Below are 25,643 nucleotides of genomic sequence, written 5' to 3' on the forward strand. Positions count from 1 at the left end.
ACTCATTGTGAATTTTCCTTTGGGTGCAAAGTTACTAAGAGACACCACAAGCATCTCCTAACTTTTTGGCAATGAACTTAGTAACAGTAAGGCTTGGAGTTCATCATCCAACACCATTTTCATTGAAGCCAACTGATTTACAACATCTTGCATCTAGTTCAAGTGTTCGATAATGGATGAACCCTCTTTGTACTTCAAATTTATGAGCTTCCTTATTAAGAAAGGTTTATTATTGGCGGTTTTCTTCTCATACAACTCTTCCAACTTGTTCCAAAGAGGAACGGTTGAAGTTTCATTTGCCACAAGATGATAAATGCTATCATCCAACCATTGTTGAATGCATGCAACAACAAGTAACATATCCTTCATCTTTGATTTCCAAAGAGATCAATTGCTTTCATTCAATGAAGTCATCCTAACTAAATTTCCTTCCATGATTTGCACAAAAACCAAGAGCTATGATACCACTTTGTTAGGAATAATCCCTATATTTTTCTTTGTGTAAATTAGGAATATCTTAACTAATAAATAACAAGCATGCAGTAATGAAACAAATAACCAAAAATAGAGCAAGCAACATTAGTAGACACCAAGTTTTTACGTGAAAAACCCCTTCCAATATAAGGGTAAAAACCACGGGACCGAAATCCAAATCATCCACTATCAGCAATAGAAGTGGGATACAATGTTTTTCTATCTAGTGACAACTAGATGATGAACATCAAGAAAGCTCTTGCTTTCCAGCAACAAAAGCATTGATAAAATAGACAACAAATAGAAAATCTCTCACCAAAGGTGAAAACACAACAATGGAAGCAAGAAGAAGTGTTAATAACATATTTGTCTTCTTCGTTTCAGCCCTTGTAAATCTCCTTCTTCCAAACCCTTCTCCTCAAAACCCCTTCTCTGTTCTCTATTATTTCCTAGAGAGTTGTTGAAGTTGAAAGAGTGGAGAGCAAACTCTCTCCAATTCATTGATAGCCAAAAGACATATTGGCTTGCAAGATAAGCCAAAGAATACAAAAAGGTCATTTTAGTTGATTTCCCCTTTTGTCATTTTCACTTTACTTCATTTTTGTCTTTATTTATTTGTGGGTCCCACCTCATGAGGAGGATAATCCAACATATATTGGCCACCAGTGTTGTTGTGCATGAGTTGGAGCTGAGGTTAACAGTCATTGCTCTGGTCGATGGCAACAAAAACCACATGGATGGAGGGGGCTATCGGGGGTTATTGTTGCCATTGGGGGTTATCGGGGGTTATCGCCACCATTGGGTTTGCCACTATTGAAAGGAAAAAGACAGTAAAGAAGGAGGTAGAGGGATGAAGGGTAAAAGTGGGTTTTGAAAAAATTATACACCACGTGGTGTTACATATAAACTGTTTTTGAAGTAGAGCTAGTTAATCGTTAGAAACGGCAAGAGTAGTTTAAGAAAATAGTCTAACAATAAAAGCAGAGTTAATCATTTAGCTCAACCTTAGGGATACTTTAAAAAATTTGCCCTTTAAAAAATTAAAGCAAATTAGATTAAATCTTAATCCTTTAATCCAACATATTGAAATCTGACAGAATTTTGGATTAGATTCAAATACAAAATTCCTATAATCAAATCTGATTGGGATTTACAACCCTAATTAACAATCGTTTACTTGTCTCCGTAGTAGATCACTGGGTTGCTAAATGCTAATCCTGATAGGGCTGAAAATCTTGACCCTAATCCATTTGACTCACACAACCCACCCATACTCATCCAATCTATTGGCGGGTCAATATGGGTCGAGTAACACATTAGGGTCAGTGGAAAAGGGTCGGGGTGGGTTGGGTCAAGGGTACCCATTAGGGTCAAGATGGGTTGGGTCGCATAGGACAGGATGGGTTGGGTCAAAGTCAACTCTATCTATACTCGCCAAATCTCAAAAAACCAATAGCTAAAGTAACTCGAACTTAGGCCTCCTAATGCGTCCACATTTCATTACAATTCCAAACCACCATACCACATTTCATTTTGAGACTAAAAGTGAAACAAAATAAATTTTTATTAACTTTCGTGTTCACATGCAATTTTACACAAAAACACTTTTACACAAAAGCACTTTTATGAAAGCATAAAATCAATTTTATAGAAGTACTTTTACGAAAGCATTTTTACAAAAGTACTTTTACATGAAAGCACTTTTATAAAAGTACTTTTATGAAAGAAATTATACAGAAGTACTTTTATAAAATTACTTTTGCAAAAGCACTTTATAAAAGTTATGCATTTTTTGCAATTTTTTTGGTATTTTTTGCATTTTTTTGTAATTTTTCTACTATTTTTTGCATTTATCTACAATTTTTACATTTTTGGTCATATGGGTTAACCTGACTTGTTTTTGTCACGTGGCAGTCTTGAGAGAGAAATTATTCTATCAAAAGTTATTATATTAGGTATACAGGCCGTCCCAACCTATTTTTGTATTTATAGGTGAGGGTAGGTGGATTAGTATTAACCAAACCATGGGCAATTTTTGCAAACCGAACCGATGGTACCGGTTTTTCCATTTCTCCAAACCAAAATTGAACCAGTACCACCAATTAATCGATCTGTCGGTTTTGGTTTTTTATATTTATAATATATATTATGTAAATATATGTATAATATTATATTAAAAATGATAAATGATATATAATATATTATAAATATTTTAAAAATATATAATATATTTATAAATATAATATAAGTATATATTTTATATATATAATGAATATATATTTATATATAATATATAGAAAATATGTGACACATATTAAAAATATATAAAATATACATAAATATATATACTGGTCAGTTCGATTAACTACCAGTTTTTTTGTAGGTTAACCGAAAACTGAACCAATCCTTCAGTTTTTCTAAAATTCCAAACCGAAACTGAACTGGTCGGTTCAGTTAAACGCATTTTGTAGTTTGATATTCTTGGTTTGGTTTGGTTTTTTGGTTTTTCATGGACACCCCTAATTAGTATGGGTGAGGGTGGTTATGGGTAAATGGGTCAAAGTGGATCAATACGGGTATCTCAGTGGTGATGATTATTGTTATGATGCCATGATGGTGACAATAATAGTAAAAACAGTCAGTGACTTTGAACAGTGATATTGGGATGACCACTGAGCCTAAACGACACTAAACAAGGTAACTGTGAAACTGAAAGCTACAAAACCTCTCCTGCTCATAAATACTGCAATGCAATATATATTGAACTAGTGGGGACCTATGTGATGCACGAGATTTATTAAGCAAAGTTAAATAATAGAAAGGGTCATTTACTAAAATACCTCTTATAGTTTCATGGATTTACTAAAATCTACCCTATAGTTAGCATTTTACTAAAATACCACTTATAATTTGCAATGGATTTACTCAATCTTTCATTAGATGACAGTGGAAAATGATAGTGTTGACCCTGCTGTTCACTTAAATAAATTTAATCAAAAGAAAATAAAAATTAAAAAAATACCATTTTTGCCCTTAATAAGACACGGTAGCCACTCTATTGGTTATATTTGGTCAATTTTGTTTTCTATACAAAAAAGTGTTAAGGGTATTTTTGGAATAAAAAATCATGGGTCTAATGCCAAAACAAATACTCCTTAATGAAAGGTTGATTAAGTAAATAAGTTGTAAAATATATGAGATGTTTTAGTAAAATGGAAACTATAAGGTAGGTTTAAGTAAATATGTAAAACTATAAGGTGTGTAGGAATGGCAACGGGGTGGGGATCATATTCCCTATCCCCGACCCCGATTCTAAAATTAACCCCCATCAACGATCCCCGACAAGGATGGGTTCCCCATGGGGACCCGAATCCCCAAAATGTTTTTAGATAATAGTATTTTTTAAATAAATTTATTTAAAATAAAAAAATATTTTAAATTATAAATAATGTTTTAAATATGTTTTGATATATATAATATAAAAATATAATATTATATTTAATATAAATAATATTTAATATATATATATATATATAATCGGGGTTGGGGCGGTGTGGGGACCTCAATCCCCATCCCCAACCCCAACTGGAGATTCCTATTAAATGTATACATAATATTATTAAAATTTTTCCGTTAAATAGCAAAACAAAATAAATGTATACATAATCATTGAAAATACATTTATCACAAAAAACAATAAATAATTACTGAAATACAATAAAAATTAATTTTAATATATAATTATATAATAAATACAGATTAAGAGTTTAAAATTATCATAAATAAATATTATTTTTTGAATGTTATTTTCTCGAATTATTATTTGATATAATTGAAATTAGTTATTTACAATATTATATAAAAATATTAAATTATTATTATTTTCAATATTATATTATAATTATTTTTCTAATTTTCAGGATTTTATTTAAAATTTATTACATAATTTCTTTATTTTAAGTATTTAAAATCTAGTTATGTTAAATATTTTGTTATTAAAATATTTATTTATTTAAATACTTAAATAATATGCAATATATTTAAAGTTTAAAGTATTAATTATTTATTGAATTTAATTATCCATGAAATCATAATTATACTATTATTACATAATTTATTCATTAATTTTGTAATATATTAAATTATTATTAATTTCAATATTATGTTATAATTATTTTTCTACTTTGAAGAATTTTTTTAAAAATTTATTATATAATTTCGTTATTTTAACTATTTAAAATATAGTTATGATAAATATTTAAATAATCTATAAAATATTTAATTTTTTTATTTATTTAAATCTCTTACATATTATTAAATATTTGAAAAGCATTTAAATTGATAATCCGGAAAAACATAATTTAAATTATTAATACATAATTTGATGATATATTTTGTAAAAAAATAAAATTATTTTTTATGTTTTTAACAAATATTTTAAAGTTATTATATAATTTTGTCACAATATTTAAATAATTCTTAAATTTTTTTAATCTAAACTTTCTTTAGATAGATATAGATAAAAAGTAGGGGAGAGGATAAATAGGAATTAGAAATAATTTTAGAGAAAGTGGAGAAGGTAGTTTAGGAGAAATTTCAAGAAAGAGATTATTTAGCTTATTTGGAAAATGCATCTCATTGATTATTTAAAAAAATGATATGGAATAAAAAATTTCTTAACTGTTTTATTTTAATAGATATATATATTAGATCCGTCTCGGACTATTTGACTTCACAAAGATAAACGACAAACAAGAGCCGTCCTTCACACAAATTTGCGGAAAAAGGTTGTTATCCGAGTCATCACTCCATCACTCATCACCCGTCCGTTGCCTTCATTCTTGAAAGAGTAGCTCTGCAACTGAAATGGCTGTGCTTCCTCCTGCAACTGGCAAGTGCTTTTGATTTGTGATTTTTAATTTTTGAATGGTGGGAACCGGTCCAAGAAGTTTGCACCTCGAAAATCATGTCAATTTTGTTTGGTGCAAGAATAGAACCCAGTCCACCCGTCAGTCAGTCAGTCCCCATAAAAAATGGTCAAATTACTTTTTTAAACTTTGCTCTGTTGTTGGTCCTTAAGTAAACTGTTCGTTTTGGGGAAAGTGGAAAATTATGCTAAAGATTCAACAGGAACAACCCCAAGACAACATGTGATGGGCTCCATCCCTCTCAATATATTATAAATATATCCAAATCCAATGTACAAAATTTCTTGCCAATCATCTGATAGGTTGAATGATTGTAGGGTTTATGTATTTTTGGACTGGTGTGGAATGTTATTATTGGTTTCACAGCCCGCTGAATGCATATATCATTAAAATCACATTGTATTTACCGGAAACTGAATCAAGTGCGTCGTGCAACAGATACAAATTAGGCCCTAATAGTGAAGCCGTAGTTGAAACTTCAAGCCCAATTACCGAAACCTACAATAGCAATAGCAGCCATGGTTTTGAAAACCGGACCAGCCAGATGGTCATACCAGTTGATTCAAGAATCAGTCAGGTAATTGATTCCGTTTCACCCTAAAACAGTTTTTTACCTAAAAACCGTTAATTTAGTCAATCATCCGTAGATTCAGACAGTCAAATCATTAATCCAGATAATGGTTTTGACCATTTTTTATTTTCTTTATTTATTTAAATCAAAATGGACCATCCATTCAAACTAGATGATCAGACCGTTTGACCCGAAAACCAGTCCAGTTTTTAAAACCTTGATAACAGCATATTTCGTAGGTGGGTTGAATTTATGATGCCGGAAAGATACATTATACCTGAAACCAACCAAGCCCTGCATCAATTTTGATAAATACCACGATAGATTACCACTCTATATTGATAGAGTTAATTTGTCATGAGTTTTGTTTCATATCTTTCCGCTTTCGTAATAATAATAATAATACTGATTGTATGTCTATCAATGGTGAACATTCAAATACGTTTGTGTTCAAAATTGAAGGAGACAATGCCTGTGTGGAGGTCTTTGGATGTGGCCCACAACCACCTAGTATTTATGGCCAGCTGGAGCCGTGTTTTTGGTTCTGCAGCTAGTTACATAGCTATTGTGTTCGGTTCAACGTGGTAAAAACTAAAAACCGACCTTGTTGGAGGCTTAATTATTTTAGTATTTTTGCCTTCAGATCACCGGTCACCGGTTTGACCATTCGAATTAAATGAGTTAAAGCGGATTTTAGGAAAACCGGACCTATAGGTTTGAGTCGTTTGACAGTCCAGATCTTCGACAGGTTGAAAACATTGATTCAGCTGATCCGAATTTTCTCAGTAAAAGACCATTTGGGTCAAAGCAAAAAACGTGAAATAACTATTTTTAGCAACAAACTCTACAATTTATCAATAAGGGAGGCACGGCATAATGTCACAAAGATTATTAGTTTGGCAAAGTCTATGCAAAGCAAAAAACGTGAAATAACTATTTTTAGCAACAAACTCTACAATTTATCAATAAGGGAGGCACGGCATAATGTCACAAAGATTATTAGTTTGGCAAAGTCTATGCTAGCCTTTCCTCCTCTGACCGTATACGTGGCATAATTTCATTGGGTTTGGAAGATCAGGTGTTAGACTGTTAATTAGTCCAATGGCGCCACCGACATGAAGACTGAAGACCAAAAAGGGAGGTGAGAGAAAGAGAGAGACGGTGAGAAGGACGAAGAGTTCGCGTCGTCGTCCCCATCTCTCTCTCTCTCTCACACACACACAGGTGACAGGAAACGGCAAAAGTCGATGTAATTCCAGGTTGGTTCATGGATGATAACAGAGTGAAGTATCAAGATTAGAGAATCCAATAAATGTTTCACGAAGGCGATTGGACGGTCAAACGAGCCCCAACCAGCAAACAATTCATAAATGTGGACCAAGTAGGGCAAGGGCCCATGGCCCAGTCCTGGAGCTGGATATGGTGGTTGAGTTGCAGTAACGTGCGTGCAATGTTCCTTCTCTGTCAGCCGTCACCCACCCACCCACCTTTTACCAATTGCAAGGACGTAACCCCAACACGACACCCCTTTGGCCTTAGCTTCATGAGAACTCACAAGGATTGATTCCGGAATATTCTGTTTTTTTTTTTTAATTTGTAAGTTGGGAACTTGGAACAATTTGCAAAGGATTGGGTTTGTCTGGCTGTGCCTGAGCCCGCTGTCTTGATCCAATGATTATTCAATTTAGGATAATTCTCATACCATCTTCCTTCCACCAAAGGGATTCACCTCTCTCTCTCTCTCTCATCAATTTGTTTGGCCCGAGTTGGTGTTTGACACTGCTAACTTAAAATATGGCGCCACCAGTGTCTTCAAAGCTGCTTCTAGTATTAGTTAATATTATGGTGTGATCTAAGAACATTAATTATCTACTGGTCATTATATCACAGAGATTTCAATTCATAAGTTTTGGCCCCACACCTCCTAATTGGAGGGGGTACAAAGTGCCCCATCTCAGCTAATGGGTCTTCTGCTGACCACAACACATTGCTGGCCACACTCACCTAGTCACACGTTGGTATTATCGGTGATATAAAGAAGCAAGAGATGTTCCTATTTCCTAATATGCAGGAACATCCATTGTGCAACAGAAAATTAGGAAATAAAAGTTCAACCCCATTTTATCTAATCGATTAGAATTTAGAGCAAAAAAAAAATAAAAAGATTATCTCAGGTTTCTTTTTATCTCAACGATTCAAAGAGAGAAGTGATAGTAGTTATCAATTTATTAATTGGATTGGTTTAATGTGGGGAAAAACCATTCAAGGTCATAGGTTACCATCCAAGTTCTAACCGCCTTGACTTTCTTCCTTGGTACTGAAATAATAGCACCCCCAACCCCAACCCTCTATTGTGCTAATCTAAGATGGTGTATGTGTATCACAATTGGACCAGCACTGAGAGAAGGCAACAAAATGCGTCAAAAATTAAACAATACCGCCAATGAAGTTCTCCATTGTTTGGAAGAAAAGTTAAACGTCCTAAACGCTTATTAGGATTGCACTAGTTTCAAGGGAGCAAAGCTTAAAAAGACCATCAACATCTTATGCGGTTATGCCCAAAGGCTTCCTCCTATCTCATCTCCTCGTACCCGCCCCAACCTCCCTACTAACCACCGCTAACGATTTCTAAGTGGGCTCTAACCGGATAAAGTGCTCTCCTCATTTCATGTTACTCCGCCTAAATGATTCTTGCCATGTTGCCAGCCATTGACAACTCACACTCACCGAACATTTGGAGAAAGAAAAAACAAGATATTATCCAAGGTGTTGGATTCATTGAATTCAATAAACCATGGATATTTTCATGACTCACCCTCTTTTTATCTAATCTGTGACAGTGAGACCTAAAAATTAATGGTCCTCATGTACCCAGAGCCGTTGTTTTACATATAGGGCATAAATTCTTGTGCATTAGCCATTGCTTAATGCAAGCTGTGTGAAAGTCGTGTCCGCAATCCAGTGTCCCTAAATCTTCACCGCCGACATATTCTTCCTGAAATAACAACGGTCAGGCTTAACATCAGCTAAATAAACCAAATAGAGAGAACACAAATAAACACTTAAATCAACCCTCACCTGACAGATACAGCATGGCTCAACCTCTGAAGGAGTTACAATTGTCATAGATAAATACTTTCGCTGCTTCAGACACTTCAAAATCGTTTCTTCACTTAACCCTGTGCTCACATTGCCAATACGCTCTTCCAATGCCAATAATTCCTGAGATTCCACTTCTTGAGTTAAGAAACCTCCATTTATGAATAACAGCTAAATAGTAGCTCAAGAATCTTTTTAATATTTATTCCTATTGTTTCCATATACCTCATAAGACATGTTATCAACATCAAGCCGCATATCTCTGTGCCTATCATGCAAATCAGCCACTCCATAAAATACCGACTGGTCAAGGATCAAAACATCCTGGAACATCGTAAAAGCATGTCTTAGTGAAATAGAAAGACAAATATTTTTTAGCACCTAGAAAGGAGTAGACACTAGACAGTGATAGATGAAAAGAAACAAGGGCTAGTATTCATTTCACAATTGAAATGACGAAATATAGTTTGACCAGTTTATTGGATGTATTACTCAAAACGGTTTTATAAGGGGTCCAACTGCAACTTAGGCAGGCTTGGGTAGGGTTGTCAAATTTTAAATCGGGCCAGCCTGAACCGCTGAAGCCCAAAGCAGTGTAAAATGTTACTTGGGCCAATCTGAGATGCAGAAAGCCAACAAGCATTCAAGCATTGAAGAATCATAAGCACACCATTCTGAGATGCATTGAAGAATCATAAGCCAACAATCTGAGATGCAGAAAGCCAACAAGCATTCAGCATTCAAGCATTGAAGAATCATAAGCACACCATAAGAGTTCAATCTAACCTCAAATCTTAAGCCCTCACCCCTACGAACAAGGTCCAAGACACTGCGTAACTGCTGCAGAAAATGAAGGAAACGTCAGTTCCAATTCAATGCTTTTATTACCAAAAAAAAAACAAATCCAACAAGCATCTCCTAAATGTAGATCATTTCCAGTCAGACTTAATCCCACCAAATCCTGTGCAGCATGGCAAAATTCTTTGGATGCTTACAAGCATTCAAAACACAATCACAAATAAAAGGATCTTAAGATTAGTAGAATTCAGAAGAATCCCCTCTAGACTCGTTGCCTTGGTTCCTTCAGTAAGATGGCTCTAACCTACCTAAGCCAAAACAAAACAAAAGTATTGACAGCTTCTACAAAATATATCAAAGAACTTGAAATTTAAGCAAACAGTGCTACCAAGTCACCAGGACATATTGAATTTTCAAGTTGATATAACACATTTGGTCCCAGTGATTAATTGCTCCACACAACCGATCAATTCTCCTTTTCTGATGCCCTTCAGAGAAAAGATTTAAGCCTCAATATAGCTCCTCCTATCTTCATATTTGGCAGCAAAGACTTAATTAGAAAACAATGATGATGGACCAAACTGTGCCCAACCATACCTCTCAACATAAAAGTTATTATAGAGACTGTGGCCCCCCTTCTTATGCCCATGAAAATATAAACAGTTTCTGGCATTGGGTAAACAGGCAAAAACTTTGCTGTATGATCAGAATCCTTGCTTGGCTATCATCAACCCCACTACCTCTCCAAACCAGTATTTTAAAAGCGCAAGGGACATTTTGTGCCTGAGGTGCGAGGCACAAGGCAAGGTGCACACATTTTCAAAGCAAAGCATAAAACTACAAAAAAGAAAAGCTAAAAAATTTTAAAAAATGCAAAAAATAAAATAAAAATGCCATAAATTCAAAAAAAAAAAGTTCAAAAACAAATAAAAATATAATAAATGTTTAAAAAACCTATTATCTCGGATTAAAATCATGTAAACCATATTTAAAATGAAAATCATAACATGTAAAATGTATTCAAGCATGTAAAACTCTTAATCTCTTTTCTTTTCTTTTCTTTTTTTTGCAGTTGAACAAGATATCCTAAATGTGGTTGAAACCAGGAATCGTTTCTTTTTTCACTAAACAACCCAAACACCTAAGCATCCTAGTCAGCCAATCAGTTCCTCAGGCCAATTAACAAGCAATTTACCTAACCTTCAAATCAATTAAAAAGCAGCAAGTTAGCAACATCGGGTGATGATTCATTCAGACATTTCCTTCATTTCTGGTAGTACAGTATAATTAGTAATAATGCACCCATGCTGATATTTGCAAGTAAAAAAAACCATACTTGTGTGCTGTGCTCAAGTCAGTGAAATTCAATTTCATGCTATGACCCCAAATACCTGTACAAGGGTGTCATGTTGTATAGGATACTTTTATTTTTAGTGTAAATTGTGTATCTGCCATAGTTTTCAAGGAGCCAAGGCGAGGCTAGGAGACGGGGGCGCCTTGTCGCCTAGGCGATGGATTTTTTTTATGTAGAAGACAGATCCTAGGGTAGTTCCCTAGGTACCATAGTCGTATTTCCTTAATAATTATTCATAATTTTCACAAGAAAAGTATAGAGATCATGTTAAAGCATAGAAAATCAACATATTCATAAGAAGAAAAATAAGGAAAAGAAAATTCAAAAAATATAGGGGCTGAGCCCTTATTTTTGTTATAGGAAAAGAAGAAAAGAAAAAGTAGTAGTAGAAAATGTGTTGATTAGACAAAATTTTAAGTTCTTCCTTATTGGTTCAGGTTTTAAAGTCTTTGAGGGTTTAATACAGCATTTAGCAATGTTTGCATTGACTAAACCCTAACAAATAAGAAAATAATAAAAAGAAATTAGTATATAAACACACAAAATAAATATTTTAGTTTAATAGTACCTATTTTATAATTATAATGTCAAAAAATAAAGAATAAAAAACTATTTTACAATACATAGTACAAAATTGCTTGGCGATTAGGCAAGGCAAGCCCCAAAGGGCGCCTTGTTGCCTAGGCGTCACCTTGACAACTATGGTATCTGCTACCATACCTGCAGCCATGTCCTTGCATTATCTGGGCAATGTAGATTCCAACCACAGTGCCAATTCTTGTTACTATATTTATAGTCAACAACCTTGCTACTATTGTAACTTCATTAGCTTCACTTTTGTGTATAAATTTTATGCAAATAATTTTCTGCCTTAACATTCATAACATCGATTGTGCTAGAGAAGTTCAAAAGAATCAGCAATCTTCAAAAGCAGCCACTTCAATGGGAGCTGAAAATGCCCCAACATGTTCCCCTTGTCACCCTCTATCCATGCACAAGTTTCAGCCCACAAGCTCGAGATATGTCCAAAAAACCCATTTTTTAATGAAAAAACGCGGAAGTTTTATAACTTTAATATCTCTTCAACAAAAGCTCTGATAAATTTCACCAAAGAGGTCAGGCATGTACAAGGGAACCAAATGCAAAACCAATCTAGAGGCCCCCCATCTAATGGGTGCCAGACTGCCAGCGTTTAAATGAATATATCTGATATCAGTTAATAATTACTTTTACTTTATATTAAATTACAATAAAAATTATAGAAAATAACAAAAAGTGATAATAAATTAGAAAAAAAAAACCAACATCTACATACATCCATATAACTTTATTTAATTTCTTCACAATACAGGATTTATTTATTTATTTCCCCACTAAAAAAAGAGAAAACTATATGCATACACTGATCAAAAAAATAGTATATGCATACATGCATATGGGCTCATATCCACCATGACAAACATTTCAGGACAAAATCAAACTTGCATGTTGCAACAGTACAAAAGTTGTAGAAAAATAAAAACACAGTAATATGGGTGTCTTCAATTGCAAGAAACAGAATTGGTGGTTAAGTTGCAGTAGTACTATTAATTATCAAAAATAATTGTAGTAATGCTATTGTACTGAAGCAAGTTTACCATACAATGGGCAGTAGATTCCACCATCATGCACATATATGTTACACCAAATGTACAAGTATGAAGTAATGCAAAAAAACAGGCACTCGGCACAGAGAAAATGACTTTGGGGTTACTCAACACCCTAAATCGGATCTCCTATACAAAATATACTACTGACAAAGCCCGCACTTGGATCAAGTACTACCCTTGCAAGGCTGTTTGCGACAGGTACTTCATTATATAGAAACACAATAAATTGAGGTGCTCATTCTGGAATCCAGTACCTTGTCTTCCTGAATTAATAATCCCCTTCAGTACATATTCTCTAACAAGTAAAGATCAATAAAGATCACAAGTCCAAGCCCCAATATCAAAGTTAGAAGCTATGCACTTAAAGTGCCATCTTAACTAGATGGTCCAGAATACAGTCAAAGTTACCTTTTCCACAAGGAAAACCTCGCTGGTTCTCACTATGCAAGAATCACATCACTGGAGCTGTCTCTAAATGCGTCTTCAACAACAAATGGGCCTGGGACACCCAGTAAACATCAATCAAAGTTTAATTTGATGGAGTTCACACCAGAGGGGAAATCGATGTTTGCACTCTTTACCCAAGGTAACAAACATTTGATAATGTTTCTATCTTTCTAAGTTTTCATTAGTTTAAATTATTTTAATCTGTCTTAATCAGTTTACATTTTTTGGTAAGCATCTATTATCATCAATAACCACCTAATGGAATGCAGAGTTTACATAAAAACAAAAATTTGAACATTTGTTTTCTACAACTTGAGAACCTGTTTGCTAGAAATTATCTCACATTGTGGATGCAATAGAACAAGATCCTTTTGGGGGACCAAGAATAAGATCAAAGTGTATGCATTAATTGTAATGGAACAAGAATCAAGTAGAGATTATCAAACAGGACAATTCAATAAAAAAAAAAACTTATAAAACAAAGCAATCCTATGATTTTTCTCTTTTTGACTGATTGGAAGTGAGTCCAGTCATTTATCAAGAGAAATAGATGAACTGTCCCTGAAGTATTTTTTATCAGCAGCCTCTTTCCTCATTTGATGCGTCATGCCAGTAACAATAAGATAGCTAATTAGACTCAATTTCAGAAGAAAATTTGGTGATGTTTGAATACAGAAAATCATGGTATGAAATAACCTTTTCTGATGCATAAAACTACTGCTATGGTAGTCAATAAGAATGATACTGGATTTTGAAACTTGAAAACACCTGTTGATACTTTAAAAGGAATTTTTATACGATGAAATTTCGATTCCAATGTCAGAAAATATAATAAACCAGGCAAGCAGAGAAATTGGCACAAATGTGGCAAAACACCAAAGGTTTTTGAACAAACCTCAGATACTAGCCTACTTCTCCCTTCACTGGCTGCAGCCAAAGTTCGCAATGAAAACGGAACCCCAACAACACCATCACCTTGTCTATCTATCCAGAATGCTGACCTTGGATGTGGCTGATGATGTCCCTGGTGAGTGGATCCAGATAAAGGCACCAACTCTTGTGAAGATGCACCAGGCCCTGAACGCAGTGGTGGGAAATTGCTGCTCTGGCTCCCTGACTCAGAACCAGCAGAAGGAAACAAGGATCGGCGGACAAATTCAGATAACCTTTGCGGATACTGAGTGGGGAAATTGTGATGGACCCAGCTAGGAGGAGATGGATGAGCATTTGAACTTGATCCAATTCGAGAAGTAGAGGCAACATTCCCAGGAAGGCTTGTGCTTCCATTGGATAGACTCCAAGTTGTTGGATCTTGAACCAAATTTCTCATCTCAGTTACAGGTACAAACACAGGGTGTTCTGAAATATTCCTGGCAATGCTTCTTGAGTTTGCTTCTTCTCGTAATGCACTACCTCTCTCTCCATGAATGGCAGAAGAATTTCCAACCCTTAAATTGGAAGCTCCATTCCATGGGAGGGGGTGCATGTTTCGCGGCAACCCAAGATTATGCATTACATGTGACTGGCCCTGTCCAGTTGCATTGGCTGAAGTAGCTGTATGCCTTGACTCCAAAGAATGACTAAACGGGATAAGTCTAGATGATTGGTGAGGTGACCAAACCTGAGAGCGCCTTATGTTACTCCCTGCTGACAATAGATTAGGCAGTATAGAATCATGTTGGTGTGCTGGATTTGTTCTCAAACGGAAATTTCTATGAGAACTTTCTGCATTTACAGCTGCACTTAAAACAGGATGGTTTTCAGATGCTACTCTCATACCAATACCAATTTCTGGGTTTAACCGTTCTGCTGGATTAACACCAGGAGGGCTCTCCCCAGGCGTAGATATACTCAAGCTGCCACTAGCATTATTACGAGCAGGAACAGCATGCCATGCACTGTTTTCAGTTCGCTGAAAGCAGCTTGGGTTTCCACTTAAGGAAGATGGACCAGAAGCTCCCTCAAGGGCCTTTCTTTTACAAGACAAACGCCGACCATCTAATGAACAACCTGGTCTCTCATCATTCTCTTCTGCCAAATACCCAGAACTTGCAGACGTACTTCCAAAGGGATCAGCAGGACCACTAGCAGATGGGATTGGCTCATTTTCAAGTCCAGAAGACTTAAACACGTGTGAACATACACCACCTTCCATAACTTGACCACCAATGCTACTGCTTCCTACAAATCCTGCATTCAAGTTTAGATTCTGATGGATATCTTCAGAACTGGAACTCTGCAAAAACATAGACTCATTTGTAGCCTGATTACTATTGAGGTTTATATCAACATTACCAAGAGAAAGAATACCAGTTGTCTCATATCGCCTTTCTTCCAGCCTGGGTCCAGCTCCAGCACGGGAACTAAAGGAAGATGACCAACCATGTTCCATCTTAGTTTCATCACATAGATTCCGAGTGTTCCCACTTGAGCTAGATTCACCGAGACTCCAGCCACTCAAGCTCTGCCCATCATGACTAACACCATTCCCATATGCAATATTGGTTTCGCTGGGAGATAATATATAATCTGGCAACCGGTTTTCCACTAACATATTATTCCAAAACCGCTGCTGGTCAATGTTGCTGTTACTGGAACTAGACCCATGGTCAAACTCAAAGGCTTCAGGAAAGGAATCCACAGTACTCCTCTGCCCTTGCATCAGAGCCAATTTTATACAAAGTTCCCAAATTATTAATTGATCACGTACAAAACTTCCTTTTCTTTCAATAATTACGTACAGAGCTTCCTTCAAAGCCCTAGAATCATAAAATCTGCATTAAATATCAAAAAGAGATTGCATTGTTAGTCCTACAACTACAAATCCATTACAAAAGGAGAAGTATAGCAAAGCAACATAATTTCAAGTAAAACCATCTGATAGAAAGACCCACAGAAAAGAGAACAGAAAGATGGAAAACATGTTTATAGAGTATGTGCTCTTAATATATTGATTAGGGGTGAATATCGTATTTGAAACTACAGAGCTCAAAGCCTTTACAAACAACTTCATGCACACAAAAGATGATTTAAAATTGCAAATAATTTAACAATAAATATGTTATGGGCCCGGGAACAGGATCGTGTCACGGGTCGGTCCACGGGGAAAAGCTCCTGTTTTCCCTTGTTCCTCCCCTTCCTAGCTGAACCTATCTTGGCGTCCTAGAGGGTGATTTGTCCAAGAGACCACCGAACTCTCCTTTTACTCTCTTTCTTGACTGGAAATTTGATATCCTCGTTCAATAATGGGGTCTCCTTAAATAGGAGATTACGAGAGTCCTAATCAAAGGGAATCTCCTTGCTGAATAGGGAGACTTCCAGCTCTATCTTGCTAAGGATAAGATAAGCTAATCCTAATCTGATAAGCTACTAACAAGATAAGATGAAAGCAATAGAATAAGATAAGAACAATAAGATAAGAACAAGCAAGATGATCTAATCTAATCTAGATAAGGCTGTTGTTTCCGAACTGGGTAGGATGAGAATCATTGAATCACTGTTGCTGCTGGCGGTGGGTCAGGTGCCTGTTGCTGCCGGTGGCGACAGTACGTCTTCCCGAGGAATGCGTCCATAACAAAATATGGTCACAGTGGACTAACAGTTTACACCTTTCTTCAGCTAGAACTCATAAACCAATAATTCCTCAGCAAATGTGCAGATTGAGGTTTGCTGCACCTTTGAGTAAAAGGGATATTTCAGGATAAATGGACTACTTAAATCATGTTTTCAAAGGAGGACCAGAAAAATGAATCTTCTGACTGGAGAAGGACAATACAAGAACACAATGTCTGGGACATCCTCTGCTTTTCTTCAAGACATAGGTGAGGTTCCATATATTCTTAGAGTACAAGGAATTTTTTTTTGGTGGAAAATATAGATATTCTCAATAAAGGAGGAGCTTACAAGTACTCAAGATATGATCGAACCTGTACACCTCAAATCACAAGGCTATGTTTGCTTCCAGTGCATAAACAACTATGTAGCATTCAAAAATTCCCTCTGACCAGTTCATGAATACAAACCAGTTTAATTCTGCACTGAGATTTTGTATTCCAACCAAACGGCTTTTGGTTGAAATGAGTCCAAACATGGATTCCAAGATTAAAATCCACCTTTTTTACATTAACCAACTATGAATGCAAAGTTTGTATCCAAAAAAATTTGATACAAACTTTGTATCAATTGTGAGTACAAACATGTTTTGGAAGTTGTGATAGCTGTCATTATCAACATACAAATGCATGCTCGCCAAACGCTTGCAAAACTAAACCAGAGTACATTTATCTATGGAACCAGTTTTTGCACTGCAAACAAATGCAGCCCAAAGAACATTGTTTGAGTAAGATCCTAGAGCGTTATTGAAATCAATGGTCCTCAAGACCAGCCTAAACTAATATTTTGTTTAGTGTTCTTTAAGATTTTCTACATTGGGTGGTGCACTTTACAATTAATGCACTTCTCACTTCTTAACTCCAATGAGTCTTCTAATCTAGGAACAGTGCATCTTGTCTATCTTATTGTTCACCCTTTTAAAAGCACAAGGGCCTTCTAGCACACAAGGCTGAGGCACAAGGTACAAGACATAAGGCAACGCATGCACTTTTTTGAAGCAATGCACAAACTTTTGAAAAACTATTGAAACAGTAATATAAAAAATGCAAAAAAAAATGTAATTAAATGTCTTAAAAAGCCTGAGGGTGGGCCTTGGCACAACTGTTGGGTCACTCCATTGCGACCTGGGTGACCAGGGTTCAAATCTTGGAAATAACCTCTGTATGTGCAGGGGTAAGGCTCCATACATCTGTCCCTCCCCAGACCCCACAATCCCACATTGGCAGGAGCCTCATGCACAGGGCTGCCCTTTTACATGTTTTAAAAAACCTATCGACTCAAATTAAAATACATAAGAGTTAACACATAAAACATATCTAAAGTGAAACTGTGTTGGTAAAAGCAAACAAATGTGGATGAGATGATGGACAAAGCAGACTACACACAGGTTACAAAGGCATAGCTCTATCACTGTACAAGTTATCCATGTATAGATCCGATTTTGCTAAACTAGCTGCTACAGAGTTTAATTCCCTAGGAATCTAGCAAATATTTGCAGATAATGATTTCAACATATCTCTAGCCTCATCCATATAGTGAGCCAATCTCCATGGTTCTCCTTCCTTCTCCCCAAGCCATTTTATCGTGAGTCTCCTTTGATAACTAACTCAGTCAAGCCTAGATTCTTGTAACACAGAGTCCCATTAAAGCAGCTAAAATTCCAGCCATTGTGGAGACTGCAGTCCCAATTGGTCCAATAAAAGCCCACATAGGGCATCCATCCCCCCTCCTAAACACACTACCAATTCCTGCTGCCCCCGGGTTTCAGATTGCACTTCCATCAAAGTACAGAGTCACATCTTTCTCCTCTCCTGATTGGGAGAGGCTTTTCACTCTTGAAGGACTGGGTGAGGAAAATAACAATTCCACCACATTTTGCTGAAGCTATTCAAAGTAATTCCTTTGAAACTCTCTGAATTCAGCACCCACAGATTGCACAAGTTATATGAGAAATCAGGTCATTTCGTTTTTCCCAAACACCCCAAAGTACTGCTTGAGCCACTGTGTGCTAATAAATTCTCCCCCTTCAACTTAATCCTCTCCCTTGCCATTTTCTTAAGAAATCTTCAATATTTTCTGGGAAAACCCAGCTGTAACCAACTAGGTTAATAAAATAAAGCCAGATCTTCCTTATTACTGAACAATGTAAAAGAAGATGTTCAGCCAATTCACCATTACTGAGGCATAGTGTGCAAACATGGGGAGAGATGCCCAACCTTCTTTTCTGCTTCTTCTGTAATAAATCACAGGTGTTTATTCTTTTCAGGCAAGCCTCCCACACAAATAAAGAAACTCTAGGGAGGACTGAGGAGGATGTGAGTTATCCATACTCTTCTACAAGAGAACCCTGAGCTTGTGTCATCCAACACCAAGGCTCTGAAAAAGGAATTAGTTGTGAACTGACCGGCAGGATGGAGCTTCCAGATTCGTTTGCCTTGGTTAACATCTTGCATTCTGAATACTAGGAGATTGGTCATCAACCTCCATAGATGCCCCCTGAGGCAGGTCCAAAGTCCCTGTGAGGGATCTCAGCCTCTCAGGCAATGCAGTCACACAAAGGATTAAGGATCACACTTTAGTTGTATTGTTGTTGCTTCTTTAGTGGGCAGTTTGCTATTTGAGATCCTATTTGCAAGGACTAAGGGCCTATTCGTTTGCTCTAAAGTCTGACATCTGAAAGTGCAATAATTACATTAAAAAGGTATATTGGTATTGGTGAACTTTTCTTTCCTCTGAACTCTGAATGCAAAGAATGTTGTTCTAAACTCTGAATTCTGAATTCTGAAAATTATCAAATATCTATTTTGACCCCATATATTAGAGTTTTTGTTTGTCTTTTTTAGGGGTATCATTGGAAAACAAAAAGTCGTATGATTGCACTTTAAGAAATAAGAGATAAGAGGAAACGAACAACCATTTTTCTCTTAAAGTTAAAAGATTCCTCTTAAGAGATAAGAGTTAAAGAGGAAACAAACAGGCTCTAACACAAGCATTTGAAAGGTCTTTGTTTTTGTTTATCTTAAAAGTAAATAGACCATTACTAGTGTAGAAATAGGAGATAAAAGGTAATTAAGAAGTTGATAACCATTACAAAGGTGTAAACCATATAAACCACAAAAATGTGCATGATTGCACTTCAAGAGATAAGAGATAAGAGGAAACGAACAACCATTTTTCTCTTAAAGTTAAAGATTCCTCTTATGAGATAAGAGTTAAGAGGAAACAAACAGGCCCCAACACTTCAAGCATTTGAAAGGTCTTTGTTTTTGTTTATCTTAAAAGTAAATACACCATTACTAGTGTAGAAATAGGAGACAAAAGGTAATTAAGAAGTTGATAACCATTATAGAGGTGTAAACCACATAAGAACATACAGAAAAAAAAAAACAACAAAAAAGGGACATGCTTGGGCCAAGGCACAAAGTACACCAAGCACACTTTTTAAAGGGGTTGCACCTATGTTCAGGTAAAGTGCATGCCTTGAAAATGCACCTCACCTACGCACCTAGGTGCATCTGAGACATGCCTTCTAAAACAATGAGAGGGTTAAAGAGTAAAGATGTGGAATTCAAAACCAAGTAATAATATAATATACACGTAGGGAAGACTCAAATAGTTGGAGAATTTAGCAGCTTCAAATCTCATCGCTTGTCATGTTGCATTGATAAATTGTAATATGGTCAGAACATTTTAAGGTCAGAACATTTTAAGAAATACAATCATCTGATGTAAGGCACATGCCTACATGCATGAAGACCAAATTGAACAAAAGCAAGGAAAAACTCAAAATGTGCACAAGTATGTACATGCATAACCCAGAGTCAATACATTTCATTACCCCACTCATCCATACAGAATGTATTCTGACAGCTTAAAAGAGCCAAAACTCAATTCAACTAAAGTCAACCAAACTCAACCTTAATCCCAACTATTTGGGGCCTGCTACATAAAACCTACCCTTCCTCCATGCTCTATCAAGAGTTATGTTTCCTCGCAAAAGACGACTTTAAATATTGTTTTTGAAGTTATCAATTGTAGAATGGATTGTGTAGGACAAATATTCTTGCACTGTAGATCTTGTGTTCACTTCTAGTTTGCTGTACATGTGTGCAATTAATCCAGAAATGCCATAAACAGCTTTTGTTTGTTTTGTTCTACATCACCATAAACCATCTCCAGACCTGGTTTGACAAACCTTTCTCATGGATTCTTGTGTAAGCAACTTGACAATTGAGCTGGAGTTAATAGCAATACATTGACCCATTGCACCAAAAAAAAATGTAAAACAGATCAGTAAAAACAAGTCTATTTGGGTCATAAAAGTTGACAATTATATATCTTTTATGTTTTGAGGTACATTACCATAAAGATCACACATAGGTTTTCCTTTAATTCCTTATGTTCGTGCTTCTTGACTATCATCCCTCTAATTCTTTAAACATGTAAACTTCTTTAGAACTGCCCATTTATATAGCTCTTAATAATTGCATGCCCCTTCAGAACTATACCTTTCTTGCAAGTGGCCTTTATTGCGAAATGACAGAACCTACATATGGACCAGCTACAAAACCTAATTCAAGAAACCGTAGCACAATGAATTGCAGAAATACAAATAATTTTCCCACTCTGCCAGACAATTCTAGCAATGGAAAAGAACGCTTCTAGCCAAGGCTTGACAGAAATCTCCTTAATCAAGAAAACAGTACATAGTAATTTGGGTCTCGGGGCTCCTAATCCAAACCAGAAGAAAGAAATGATTACAAGGGAAGCAAGCAAATAAATTTAGAGTTTTCATCAGAAGAACAGACAAAGTTCGAGAATAGGAGAACAGTAAACTGGGTGAAAATATGGTTCCTCATGGATTCTAGTGGTATGACGCGGAAGATAAAAAGATCAAGTCCTCTTTTTTTTTCTCTAACTCGACACGGTCTCCATTCCATTTTGGCATTCCAACTGAATGCAGTCTCTGAGAACCTCTAACTTTCAGTTTTTTTCCAATATGCAAATAAAAAAGGTCCTTTCTAGTAACGCCTCGGTCATCCGAGATGAAGAAAATTAATGCATCACCACAAACTTAAATCCTAGACAGGGGAAGAATGCATCCTGCTTGCCAAAACGCAGACTCTACAAAGGGTCAAGAATAACAGATTATGGTCAAGACATTCTACAGTAGCAGACGACCAATCAACGGTAGACAAAGAAACCATCCATGCGTGCATGCAGGAGTAACATCTATATCTTTTGCCTTTCCAAACTGGAAAACATCGTTACATCCACAAATCCAACTGATGAAGACGACAATAATTGAAAAAACGTAATCTCTATAATCGCCAAAGCCGCCCCTTGATACCGCGAAGCCAAAAGCCCCATTCATTCCGGACCAACTAGCACCGATGACAAACAAATCCAGAACGATGTAACATTATCATCAAGCAAAGCAAGTAACGAAGAGATCAAAACCCAGAAAAACTAAAAGAAAAAACTAAATTTGAGAACCCCGAGAAAGAAAGAATAGGAGAAGGAAGACCTCGGTGCAAACCCTAGATGAGTCGAGTTGGTCCATGCTTATCCTCTTCCAATTCCAAGAACAAAGAAAAAAAAAAAAAAAAAAAAAAAAAAAAAAGAGAAGGAACAAAAAAGACAATTTTTTCCACAAAACTCCTACTATCACAGAATTATAATCCATTAGTTTGGCAAAAAAAACGACCAAACAACCAATGAAGGATCAACGAGCGTACCTGAGGAACGGAAGCGAAGGAAGATCCAAAGAAAAGATCGATCACCCGATCGGTCAATAGGCTGGTCGGTCGGTCATTTAAATTAAGATAAAAAAGGAAGCATTGAAAAAAACGAAGACATCTCTATGTTCTCTGTGTAAGGGAAGAAAAGCACCTAAACAAAACCCAGTGATGAAATGAAAGGAACACTATCAAAAGAGAGGAAGAGGAGATGAAGATCGGAGAGGAGGAGAGAGAGAGAGAGAGAGAGAGAGGATGGAAAAGTGAGGTGAGGTGAGAGGGACAGGAGAGAGTAAATAATTAATAAATTGTAATATAAACAAAGAAATGGGAACTCCCCGATATAATCAAATTTCCCTCTGATAGTGCTGAGAGATGTGAAACTTTAGCATTTAGCAATAGCTTAATGCCTTTTGCCTTAATAATAAACAAATAAATAAATCATGATTCATGAATAAAAAGAAAGGAAAAAAGAAAGAGAACCCACCCCAAGCTTTGTCTTGTTGGGACGCTGACCAATCAGGCTTATTAATATAGACACACAGAAAGCACGTCTGTCTCTCTTCCCATTTGCAAAGCTGAAAAGGTTGTTCGAACGGGATTTACACTGACTGAAGTCGATCTCTCTCTTCTCACCCCTTCACCCCATCCATCATTCCATTCTTTTCACTCTAAAATTAAATGAAAAAATTCAAAAAAGAAAAAGAAAAAGAAGCGATCCGTCTCCCGATGCGCGCCGTAATCCCTCGCTACCCTTGCACACGCCAAGCTCCTTTCTGCTGCCCGACCCTAGCTTTGTTTTTTTCTTCCCTCTTTGGTCTAAATTTCTGTAGCTCTCTTTCTAAATAAACCAGTCATGGATTTGAATGTGATAGATAAATTAGTCTCAAGTTCCTTTGCTTTTTAGCCTTTTGCTCTGCTTTTCATTCATGCATCTCATTCGTGGGCCTGGGACTTGTTGGGGGATGATACTAGATAGAGGCTTGATTTGGCTTGACTTGGCTTGGCTTAGATTGGTTTGGCCATTTTATCTTGTTTGTTTCATTTCAAGCCACAAACAAAAACTGGGTTCTCCCTCCTCAGTCCTCTCCTCTCTCGTCATGGCTTCTTCATAAATAACCATTGGCTAGGCCATATGACTGACTTGTAGGGGGGGCAATGGTTGACAAACAGAACACCTACTCTAACCACATACTTGTGCTGGGGTTGTTCGACCAAAATTTATTGTAGGAGTAAATATCTTGAGGCCGAGGGACATTTGTTGTACAGCAACCCAAAAGTTAGTCCATACACAAGGATCGCGACGGAATAAATCCCTTTGCGTATCTTAACGTATATATATGGTCAGATTAAAAAGCAGGGAAGGACCCTTTGCAACTAATTAGGGATTAGACACGTGGAGACAATCCATTTGATGAGGCGCAGGGGGGTAACTCATTCCCCCATTGAATCACGCTTTCTCTTTCTTTTCTCATTTATTATATAATAAGTAAGATGGGAAAGTAATAAGAAAACCAAAATGGGTGCCCCATTTCATTGGGGAGTTGGGATCCTACCTTAACCTCAGCACCTTAGTCTCTTTTCAGTGGGTTTTCTGAAGTGCTTAAAGATATATCATATATACCCACGACCCACAAGGAAGAAAAATGAACGGTGCTAATAGAAGCCAGACATACGGGCTACTGGCTACAGATAATTGCTTTCAGCCTTTCAGTAGCCAACTAGCCAACTGCCGTCGTCCACCCTTGTCCCCCCCGCAAGTGGGGGAGTGAGAATCGGTTGTTGCCAATGCCAGACTCGTTCCTTTTTTTATTTGTTTACACTTCTTTTCATAATACAGGCAAACAGGCCCTAAAAACCAGACAAGTAGACATGCATCACGGTGTGCCAGGTCAATGCCTAATAGGAAGTTGGGAATCATAAAAAGCATTTATTGTGATTCCAGTCTCTGATTGGACGTCCAATCCACATTGCATACGTTCGAAAATTGAAATCAACACTAAAACGTTGGATCCAACGGAGTTCCTTGCTTGGTTTGTCTGCGTTAAAGGAATATAAAATTGTTAGATCACTGAGCTACGGACGATTAGAAAGCAGAAGGCTTTTGGTCTTTGGTCGGAGTTCGCTTTCACTGCCTCACGGATCGGCCCAGTGGAATACAAGGAAGGCCACATAACCCATGTCATCATGTGAGGTACTAGATTCTTTCAAACACGGGAGACGTGGCTTCTGATCCACCGTTTCCTACTTCCTGTGCAAAAAGATTTTTCCTTTGGCGTAGTAAAGCATAGGGGTGAAAAAAATAATCGAAAAACCGAACCGATTCAAAAAACTGAACTCAAAAATCAGTTAATCGAATTGGTAAGTTCGGTTTCAGTTCTCTATTTTAAAAAAATCGAAGGTATGGTCCGGTTTCAATTAAGTAATATAGAAAATCGACAGTTAATCAAATAAATTGATATACATATATTTTTATATTATATATATATATATATATATATATATATTTTTTTTTTATAAATTTTATTATATATTTTTATAATATATATGTACACAAAGTTCGTAGACCATCTCATCAAGAACAAAAACAATCGCTATACCTAATGCTAAAAGATTATGATGTCACAACACCTACAATTTTATTCCTCATCACCCCATCATGAAACCCCAAAGTAGGTACTATGACAAAAATGCTTATCAATAAGTTCCCATTTACGATGAGTAAGGGGGCTAATGTAAGTACACAGTGGTCGTTCAGACCATCAAAGCATAGAAAATGTTGAATTAATACCACACGGATGCTTGCGATGAGTTCACAACTCATCAGACGTTTGTGATGAGTTCATAACTCATTTCATGATTGTGACAAACTCTTGCTCGAAATGAGTTGCAATGAACTTTGGCCCGAGTAAATTTGTGATGACTTTCAAACGTGCACATACTTGTGTTAAGTCTCAAACATGCGTGGACCCG

The 25,643-nt window shown here is 36.3% G+C and overlaps 1 protein-coding gene across 20 annotated transcripts; it reads right to left on the reverse strand.

The window, feature by feature from the left end:
• Window positions 1-8,730: 8,730 nt before the first annotated feature.
• LOC148877195 (putative E3 ubiquitin-protein ligase HIP1) lies at window positions 8,731-23,861 on the reverse strand. 20 transcript variants are annotated; one of them, XR_016112410.1, is made up of 8 exons: window positions 22,671-23,601; window positions 15,631-16,094; window positions 14,216-15,510; window positions 13,282-13,372; window positions 9,859-9,912; window positions 9,298-9,396; window positions 9,052-9,195; window positions 8,731-8,968 (listed from the first exon to the last, which is right to left on the reverse strand). XR_016112410.1 is itself a non-coding variant. In XM_088982614.1 (7 exons), exons 2-7 carry the CDS (start codon window positions 15,980-15,982, stop codon window positions 8,837-8,839), a joined length of 2,091 nt encoding a protein of 696 aa, XP_088838740.1. In that variant the 5' UTR covers window positions 15,983-16,094; window positions 22,671-23,772; the 3' UTR covers window positions 8,731-8,836. The 20 variants fall into 20 exon arrangements, 14 of the variants coding, with proteins under 14 accessions (XP_088838740.1, XP_088838772.1, XP_088838766.1 ...); XR_016112418.1 differs by having other exon boundaries at window positions 9,859-9,909; window positions 23,158-23,297; XR_016112412.1 differs by having other exon boundaries at window positions 9,859-9,909; window positions 22,671-23,149.
• Between the last annotated feature and the right edge of the window lie 1,782 nt (window positions 23,862-25,643).

Source organism: Nelumbo lutea, chromosome 1, assembly GCF_056320005.1.
Source record: "Nelumbo lutea isolate HS-2025 chromosome 1, American lotus-T2T, whole genome shotgun sequence".
Classification (NCBI taxonomy): domain Eukaryota; kingdom Viridiplantae; phylum Streptophyta; class Magnoliopsida; order Proteales; family Nelumbonaceae; genus Nelumbo; species Nelumbo lutea.

What these genes read in the sequence shown, in the direction of transcription:
- LOC148877195 (XM_088982598.1), bottom strand. Translation starts at nt 15,982, where the DNA reads ATGCAAGGGCAGAGGAGTACTGTGGATTCCTTTCCTGAAGCCTTTGAG. An exon ending in GAAGTAGGCTAGTATCTGAG is followed by an intron (nt 9,913 to 14,215) that starts GTTTGTTCAAAA and finishes CATTTTCTGCAG; the next exon opens with CAGTTACGCAGTGTCTTGGA. An exon ending in GTGAGGGCTTAAGATTTGAG is followed by an intron (nt 9,397 to 9,858) that starts GTTAGATTGAAC and finishes ACGATGTTCCAG; the next exon opens with GATGTTTTGATCCTTGACCA.